Here is a 9,836-nt window from a genome sequence, read left to right on the forward strand (position 1 = left end):
GTGGCTGTGACAGCATCAGTTCTAACTTTAATTTCCTTCAAAATCCTGAAAAAAACTTGCACCTAACCCTTGTGCAACATTAAGCAGCACGTGCTCATCGATGGTAATAGCACACGATCTGCCTTCTCCTGTCAGAAAACCAGGTCCTTTGCGCCACCCTATGGCATCACCAAACCCAAAGGCCAGGTCAGCACCAGAGAAGCAACATCTGCCACTGACCAGATTTTCACAATACCCTTAAACGTAGCTATACCACTCATTATATACATCCCGGAGAAACCAGGAACCTCCTGTGAGACCAACAAACTCTAAATGATCCCTAAGATGAGCAACAAGGAGGTGGGCAGCAACAGCAATGTAAACGTTGCTCTTGTAAAAGAGCTCAATAGCTCTTTTAAAAGCTTGGCTCTCTACTCATTCTAGCTTTAACATTGCATTAGTGTTCAGTGTCCAGGATTAAGTACTGTTGCCTTCGCCGCTTGATGTACTTTAAGATCAAGGTTGGAGACCCCAATGATCTCAGTCATTTAAGATGTGTTTCCGGTGATTTTGAAGGTGATATAAATTCACGTCAGGACTCTTACTAGTAGACCTTTCCTCTGTCTATGACCTGGACATATCTCTACCTTTATACTTAAAACTGTTTTCTTCCCTGCCTGTTGAATTGCAATTGAATATAAAAAGGGAAAGGCCATTAAATTCCAAACCCACATCTCTATAAACAGCCTCCAACAGCCAAAGGGCAGTTATCTGTGTTTCAACGAAGCATAAATCCAGCGGAAAAAAATCAAAAGCAGCTGCTAGAAATGGTTGAAAGGGGATGAAATCACGTGACTACACAGTCTTTTTTTCTGACAACAAAACTCTCCAAATGCTTGATTTTTATGTATCACCATACAAAGCTGTTCTGGCACGAGAAAATTGCTTATCATGAGGACATTTCACTTGCAATGAGCTCCTGATATAGATCCAGATACTTGGAAATGGAAAAACAAACTTAAGAGCTCGCATCCTCTGTCTGTTCCTTACCACGGCCTTACCTCAGCAGCACCTGACTAGCACAGGGACGCATTTCATGTATAATTATAATGTGTGCCATATTATAAATCCTGACTTTTCACATCCAGCCAGGGAGAGATGTGCCATAATAATTATATGGTTTAGATACCACTTGGGCATTTGCCTTTCACTGAGAGCTCTTTCGAGCTGCTGTGTCTTACTTTGAACACCACACAAAATCAATCCACTTTGTAGATTCAAGTAAATGGTTTGCACCTGAACCATATTGTTGGAGACGAAGACAATAATTTAAACAGCTATTCAGAAATCCAAAAAAAAAAAAAAAAAAGAAAAAAAGACAAGGGTACAGAAGCTTCTGACATCACTACAGCAGCTGAGGCAAGATCACCCAATTATTCCTATTGATAATAAAGCCTACCTTTTTACAACGGTGATATAAGCTGAGATAAGAGTCCCTCGGACACGGGGGAAAAATCAGGGTGTTACAAGAAAATATACACTTTTTTTTCCTGTCCTCTTCCTGTAATTCAAGCCTGTCTGACTCTAACCCTTTTTTGGTGACCGGTTCTGCGAAACATAAGACGCACCAGGTGCTCAAAACCTGCTTAAGACCAGGAGCTCTTAGGCCCGACCGGAGCCCCCCTCAGCGTTACCACAGCGCCCGCGCGCGCTTCCCGCCTTAACGCTCCACCCCGGCCACGCCCTTACGCCCCCTAGCGGCGGGGGCGGGGCTGCCCCTCCCCAAGGACCCCTCGCGGCGGGTTCTTTTAGGTGCCCGCGCCGTTCGCCGGCAGCCAGGCCAGTCTTTTCTCGGTTTACCAATGCGCAGGCGCGCCGCGGGCAGCCCCACCTCCTCCTCCTCAGTGCGCGGCGCGACGCGGCGGGCGGAAGGCCCCCGGCGGGTCCTGTGTGGCGGCGGCGAGTTCTGGAAGGTTCTGGAGGCGGCGGCCGTTATCGCGGGGCTCATCCGTCTCCATCGGCGGCCATGCCGGAGAACGCGGGGGGCAAAGCCCACGGCGGGGCGGGGAACCGGGCCAAGGGTACCTACCAGGACCGGGATAAGCCCTCACAGATCCGCTTCAGCAACATCTCCGCCGGCAAAGGTGAGGGGAGGAGGGGGCGGAGGGGACCGTTGTGCTGAGGGGAGGCGGCCGCCGTTCCCCCCCCACCCCGGGCCGCTCCGTTTTGTGTTGTGGCGGGACGCGGAGGGGGATGGGGCCGGTGCGTGTGGGGGGAAGCTGGTTTTGGGGTTTGACACGAGCCTTGGGCGGGTTACTTGGCCTATAATGCACATATACGTTAGCGCTCGGCCTTCAAACGGCCGTGATTGGGTGCTGATTGTTTAAAAAAAGAGCTGTGGAAATCAGTCCCGATATCATTCTACTATTAAGGATGATTTAGTGCTGGCAGAATAACCGGGGGCCGGTTATCACTGGGAGAGGCTTTCTCTTCAGAAGCAGTGTTTGGAGTGATGGAAGTAATCGCTTTTAGTTCTTCAGATCGACTTGCAAACGGTTTTTTTTTCCCCTCTTCCTAGCTGTTGCCGATGCAATTAGAACAAGCCTTGGACCAAAGGGAATGGATAAAATGGTAAACCTTAGACTTAAATATTTAAAATATTTAGCTTATTGGAGATACTGTAAAATCGACATGTTTTATATACGACACCATTTTTTGCCTTGAAATTCTTTTCCAAGTGGTGAAACACTGGCCCAGGTTGCCCAGAGAGGGGGTGGAGGCCCCATCCCTGGAGACATTCAAGGCCAGGCTTGATGAGGCTCTGAGCAACCTGATCTAGTTAAAGATATCCCTGCTCACTGCGGGGGGGTGGGACTAGATGGCCTTGAGAGGTCCCTTCACACCCAACCCATGCTATGATACTAAAATGTGAACTAACCATGCATCTCACTTTGAGAAATAATGTTGTCAGGAAGAATATTTTACATTGAGCATCAAATGAAATTTGTAGTTACTGATCAGAACTATGTTTCTCCTCAGATTCAGGATGCTAAAGGAGATGTGACGATCACTAATGATGGTGCTACTATTCTGAAACAAATGCAGGTTCTGCACCCTGCAGCCAAAATGGTAAGTGTTTTTGTCTGTGGCTCGGATAATTATATGTTTGAGAGCTTAATTTCTGGGACAAAAAAAACATAGTAACATTTAATGTGTTTTTGAGGAGCGTTACCCACTAGTGGTAGAACAAGAACTTTTGCGCAGCATGTTCTAGGAATATTTATTTTGATGGTAAGATGTGCTGAAGAGTTCCAGGTCTCTATTTCTTAGCTTTTATTCTTTATGCGTAATCCCTCTGGACATGTTTTAAGACACAAAAGAATCTAGCCCAAAGTTTTTTCTCTCTCATCTAAGAAAACAAAGTCAGCGATGTCCTAAACTGCTGGGACAGAAAAGGGTGAAAGAAGAGAATTAATTGCATTATGGTCAGGTGGACTGAGGGTACAGTAGCCTGGTCTTTTGGGATGTTAAATGTTGACCTCTTGGATTTGGTTGTGGTTGGAGATGGACATGAGCTTTCTGTGACCCTTCTGCAGGACAGGAAAAGGAAGACCTGTTAGATAGGTGTCATCAGTTTTAAGCTTGGGAGAAAAGCTTCTTTGCTTCTGTAAGGGATCTGTTTCACAGCAGTTTTACTTCACCAAATAGGCGTGTAATTATGGAAAGCAGGGTGCAAAAGGTACCAACTTCAAATTAGAAAAGGCGTGATTAGTCCTGATGCTAAGGTTGATTTCATTAGTCCTGCATTCTTGAGTATCTCTTTTTTTGTAATTGTCAGTGTTTGAAATTAAGTAGCATTATGTATCAACTTTTGCCATAATTTGTTGTTTAGTTGGTAGAGCTGTCAAAAGCACAAGATATTGAAGCCGGTGATGGCACTACATCTGTTGTGGTCATTGCTGGAGCTCTTCTGGATGCCTGTTCCAGACTTCTTCAAAAAGGTAAATATATATGTGTTTAATGTAAAAACGTGACTGGACATAGTTAAGTCGTCTGTCCGCTTGCACATGTATAGTGAAGCTTAAAGTAGATGTTTCCAGTTAAAACGTGAAAGGTAATTTGAGTGTTGCCATTCAGGTTTCACTCATATCCCACTTCTGATTAAAAATCTGTTTTACCTTTTTATTACTAATTGAATGCATTACTGTTGGTACAGGAAGCAGTGCCTAGATGATGTGGGGAACATTGCCTTGGATAACCTCACCTTGATTATACTTACACTTCTCGCCTGGACAGAGAGATAGTGTAAGAAGGTGTAAATGAAATTTGGGACCAGTGATGTTACAGGGTTGTTTTTTTTTATACTCAGCAAGTTTGTCACCTCCTGTCACTTACGATATATGGACTTTGAGAAAGTCTGGTCAGGAAAAGACACTAATTACGGAAGGCAATAGTTAATGTAGGTTGTTATGTTAGCTCAGGATGTTCTCTTGCAGTCTGCTTGCGTGCAGTTCAGGAGCTTCGATAGCTGTCTGGCCAGCTAAAGCTTAGGCTTCTGCGTGCACTGGAAGTAGAGCAAGGACGACTGGATTTAGAGTTCTTTTCTGTCTCAGATCTGGGCTTGATAGCCATTTACTTACACTTGCCTCATCTCGATACACACCATTTTGTTGTACTCTTTCTGGGCTTGACCAACAGTTCGCTTATGTTTGCGTCCTCTCCCGGTACTGGCGGTACCGCTGGACCAGCAGCATCCTCTACCATAAGAGGTTGTTGGAAGATGCCTGTCTTATTTGCTCACAAGCTGCCTGCTTTGAAAAGATAAAGGGTATCTCACACGCTCAGAGAAACTGGGGAACTTCATACACGGCTGTGGGAAACCAGTCTTTGAAAATCTGAAATAAAATTACTGTCAGGCTCCTGACAGGTATTACCTGAACAGCAGGAGCTTTAAGAAGGCTAAGAGTAAATAAAACTTTGAGATGTTTCTGGGATGTTGGATGTTGCAGGGAAATGTGCTGTACTTGTCCGTGAGGACAAATGATTAGGAACATTATAGCTTTTTTCCTCAGCTTTAACAGTGGGAAGTAATAAGGGAGGCCATGTAATCGGGAAGAACACATTTTGCTAAAATGACTTCAATTTATTCTGACATGAAAGTCTCTGTAATCTTAAAATAGGAAGAGAGGGTGAGGAAAAAAAACCAAAAAAAGAATGGGTTTGAAAGCATGACTGTCTGACAGCCTTTTTATGCTATCCGCAGGAATTCATCCCACCATCATTTCAGAGTCATTCCAGAAAGCTTTGGATAAAGGTATTGAAGTGTTGACCAACATGGCGCAGCCGGTTGAACTGAGTGACAGAGAAACCTTGCTGAATAGTGCAACTACTTCGCTGAATTCAAAGGTGCGACTGATACTTCTGGTACCTCCAGACTGGCTGAGCCTTGCGGCTTTTCCCAGCCCGTGCTTACTTACTTCACTTGCTACTCACCCTGCACCTCACAAATGTAGTTGGCTTTCAGACACTGGCTGCCTTCTCTTTGACTGACTTGTCAGAAAGCCGTGGTTGAATCAGATTAAATCGAAGCACTCAGACTGAATTTCAGTATGAAATACTTAGCGATCTTAGATGTTGACTGTAAGTGTAAAAACAAGTTTCAGCTAGAAAAATCAGGTGGGATACTGAGACTTTTGCCAGTAGTCTGTGTAGGCAGTTCTGGTTCATGTGGCAGAAGCTCCTAAATTGGCACTGAAATCTGGAGAAGTGTGCTGGTCTTCCTTCCAGCAGAATAATGCGGGAAGCTCTCAGAAGTCTTATTTTAAGAATCTAAGAAAGAGAAGTTCAGGTTTCTTCTGTAAGTCCCTAAGAATGGGGTTTCCACCAAGGTAGCTGCTCTTTCCTTTAAATGACGAGCCATTAAGAAGATGCCATGTTAAGACAACTGGCTGGCGGACAGGGAGGGAAAAGAGCTTTGTTTCTAAGTTCAGAAACCAAACGCTAGAATGCAATGACGATACTATTTTGAAATTGCTGTTTTATCAGTGTTAAATTTCTCACCATTTTCTTTCTTTACTATTAAATCCCTTAGGTTGTGTGTCAGTATTCTAGTTTACTTTCTCCAATGAGTGTGGACGCAGTGATGAAGGTGATTGACCCAACTACAGCTAATAGTGTGGACCTCAGAGATATCAAAATTGTTAAGAAGTTGGGGTAAGAAACCATTTGTAACTAGGCAAATTTTGTCTCTGTGAAATTAGCTTCCCAGAGTGCTGGAGTCACGGATTGTTTTTGTTTCCAGAGGCACAATTGATGACTGTGAACTGGTTGAAGGACTAGTCCTGACTCAGAAGGTGGCAAATACCGGTGTAACCAGAGTGGAAAAAGCCAAAATTGGCCTCATTCAGTTCTGTTTGTCTGCCCCAAAGACAGATGTAAGTTATACTGTGACGTGAGTGAAACCTTTTGCTGTAGTACTTGGGAGACGCAAATATAATGATAACACGTTTTTTTAAGATGTGATGTCAGCTCTGTTCCACAGCTCTAGTGAAGGTCTGTTAGGTCGTGCTTAGCTATTCATGACTCTTAAAGAACTTGCAGTTGGTATAAGGAAGAAAATAGTTCAGAATTCCAGAATTTCTCATGATTTAAACAACCTCTAATAAGACATATTTTGCTGTCATGCGTGTTTGCTTTGAACCACAGGCTCCTAAGTTAAAGCACGTGGAACATCTTGACACTTGCTTTTAAAGTCAGCAGTTGTTCATAATACCTTTTTAATACCTTTTTTTTTTTTTAAATAGATGGACAACCAAATAGTTGTTTCTGATTATGCCCAAATGGACAGAGTACTGCGTGAAGAAAGAGCCTACATTCTAAATTTAGTGAAGCAAATCAAGAAGGCTGGGTGCAATGTGCTGCTGATTCAGAAGTCTATTCTGCGGTATGTTAATAGCGATTTACTCGCTCACTGTGTGTGTGTTTGGGGGAATGACTGGAATTGTTTGGAATACCTGGAAAATTAAAGCCAAACACTAACAGTCGCACTTGGTGGAGTGTCAGACTGGCTGTAACAGGGACCGTACCTTTAGAAAGCACTAGTGTTGTCTATGTTTTGGGTGTAATGACATCTGTACTTGGAAGACTTTCAGCCCTGCTAGCAAGAAGCGTGCAGCTGGCTGGCGCGACCTGGTTACTGTAATAGCGCTGTGGACTGACTACTCCCCTCCTGTTTTTAGGGATGCTCTTAGTGACCTAGCCCTCCATTTTCTGAACAAAATGAAGATCATGGTGGTTAAAGACATCGAAAGAGATGACATTGAGTTTATTTGTAAGGTAAAGTGAGTTATATCGATGGCTGTTAAAGTAGCAGCGGTGTTTGAAGTCTACCCCAAAACTAAGTACCCAGCCAGCGCCAGGTTATTGTGACACTTTCACAGGTTTCACGTTCTGACTATAATGTAAGAGCAGACGTTTCCCAAAAAACCATTCCTGTTCTGTTGAGCAGTTACACTTCTAGAAAGATTCGGGACAGGTGTAAAAGCCATAGTCCTAACCACATTTTCCTGTAATATGCAAACGAACGTTATGCGGGATACTTGCTGACTCTGCAGTGCAGTTTCTGGGTTTCATTTTATTTTTTTTTTCCCCAGACAATTGGAACTAAGCCTGTCGCTCATATCGACCAGTTTACTCCCGACATGCTGGGGTCGGCTGAGCTGGCAGAGGAGGTCAACTTGAACGGTTCTGGGAAACTAATAAAGGTGAGTCAGCGACAAAATGTTAATAACTAAACATGTGCCAATTATTTTAACGTTCTGCTAAGTTTAATGTTTTTTTACTACTGAAGTTACTACATTTAAGTACCTACTTCTAATCCCTGAGAAGTGGTGGTTTTGCTTAGCCAGGCATCAGCACCGTTACACAACTTGCAGATACCAACCGAAGGCTCTTTTTGTTCAGAACCCTTTTTTTTCAGTCTTAATATTTGGTTTCATGTTTTAGATCACGGGCTGCACAAACCCTGGAAAAACTGTAACCATCGTGGTACGTGGATCCAACAAACTCGTTCTAGAAGAAGCCGAGCGCTCAATTCACGATGCCCTGTGTGTCATAAGATGCTTAGTTAAGAAAAGGTAACATCTCAGTTTGGTTAGAGTAATTTATTATAATACAGAAAGCTGATCATTAATGCATTTAGGTAAAATGAGTTTTTAATTTGTGTCCTCAGAGCTTTAATTGCAGGAGGTGGAGCACCGGAGATAGAGCTGGCACTGCGCTTGAACGAGTATGCTCGCACTTTGAGGGGTATGGACTCGTACTGCGTCCGTGCATACGGAGACGCGCTGGAGGTCATACCGTCAACGCTGGCTGAAAACGCAGGTCTCAATCCCATTTCGACAGTGACGGAGCTGAGAAACAGGCATGCTCAAGGAGAGAAAACAGCTGGCATTAACGTCAGAAAGGTAACAAGAAATCGTTTATGCGAAGCATAGCTTAAAAAAATACTTAGGCTTTAAACAGAAAATGCTTGGCATTAGGGCTAAACTAAGGAGGGGGCACATTTGTGTTTTTTACGGTTATTGTCCCTAAAATTAGCATTGATGTAGATTACAGCTCGTTCTCTGAGGCTTTACCTGAGTATTGATAAAGCAGATACTTAAATACCATATCAACAGGACAAGAAGCTTCATGTGTCTCTTCAAAAACATTATTTCAGCTACAGAAATAGATCCATTTGGAATGATCCATCGCTATTATCTGTGGTGGAAGGTGCTCACATGTTACGAGTAGCCCCGTTTCTTTTAAATTGTCACCACGTTCAAACTGACAGAACTGTGTTCGTCTTTTGTCTTTGCTAATTTTGACTGGGTATGTCAAGTGCCTGGGGGAAGGCGTGTACCATAATAGTCCTGTTGAGGAGGGGAAAGCACAAGCCCTTTGATAGTCTAATTTAGAGTTGCCTGTCCTTGGGATTCTAATAAAAGAAAACCTGCGAAATCTAACCGTAGTCCTGACTTGCACGAAGTAAAAGCTGCTTGTTTCTCGTAGGGCGGCATTTCCAACATCCTGGAGGAGCTGGTTGTCCAGCCGCTGCTGGTGTCTCTGAGCGCGTTGACTCTTGCAACAGAAACGGTGCGCAGCATTCTGAAGATTGATGATGTGGTGAGTAGCGTTTGCATCGTGGTTTGTTTTATCTTTTTTTTTTTTTTCCCCACAAGCACCAGGATAGTTACTGTGCTTCAAAATAGAACTGTGGTGGAGTATTTTCAGTTTACAGGCTAATTAGACCACTTGGCCTTTTAATAACTGCAAGTGGAACAAAATGCAGTGCATTATAAATACTGTTACTTAAAAGAAGGAGTTGAGAAAGAGACTAAAAAGTAGTTGTTACATGTGCTATGGCCACCTTGTGCTTAATCGTGTGAACTCTTCTTTGCAGGTGAACACTCGGTAAGCTGAAGAAAGGAAGCTGGGACTGTGCCCTAAAGCTCCTTCCCCGTAGTCCGGAATGTGGTTTCCTCGCCAAAAGCGCCTGTGGGAATTGTCTTAAAGTCCACAGACTTATGTGCTTCTATCATGTTAATTTAATAAAATTTCTGGTTTCACCAAGGAAATGCTGTTTATCAGGAAACATGCATTGGTCTGCCCTAGTCTTTGCTTTATCATTTCGCTGTAGATAGAAGGTAGACTTTTTGTTACACTTGGGAAGGTTTAACAGCAAATATTTAGCTCTTGTAGTACATTCTAAAAACAGCCTTGAGTTGGCACTCGGGGAGCACGTGAGCTGCTTCGCTGAGGGTTGTCCACAATGGCGTGGTATCGTTTCCCTTACACACAGCTGCCCAGCGAAGGAG

The 9,836-nt window shown here is 43.6% G+C and overlaps 1 protein-coding gene across 1 annotated transcript; it reads left to right on the forward strand.

The window, feature by feature from the left end:
- Positions 1-1,826: 1,826 nt before the first annotated feature.
- Positions 1,827-9,596, forward strand: CCT4 (chaperonin containing TCP1 subunit 4). The gene is given in 15 exon segments (XM_074578509.1): positions 1,827-1,886; positions 1,889-2,123; positions 2,558-2,610; positions 3,019-3,108; positions 3,872-3,980; positions 5,243-5,385; positions 6,071-6,192; positions 6,281-6,413; positions 6,783-6,922; positions 7,218-7,314; positions 7,632-7,742; positions 7,984-8,114; positions 8,210-8,444; positions 9,031-9,144; positions 9,422-9,596. Coding segments are annotated over 15 exon segments (1,773 nt in total). The 5' UTR covers positions 1,827-1,841; the 3' UTR covers positions 9,437-9,596.
- Positions 9,597-9,836: the final 240 nt, after the last annotated feature.

This window comes from Larus michahellis, chromosome 3, assembly GCF_964199755.1.
Source record: "Larus michahellis chromosome 3, bLarMic1.1, whole genome shotgun sequence".
Lineage (NCBI taxonomy): Eukaryota > Metazoa > Chordata > Aves > Charadriiformes > Laridae > Larus > Larus michahellis.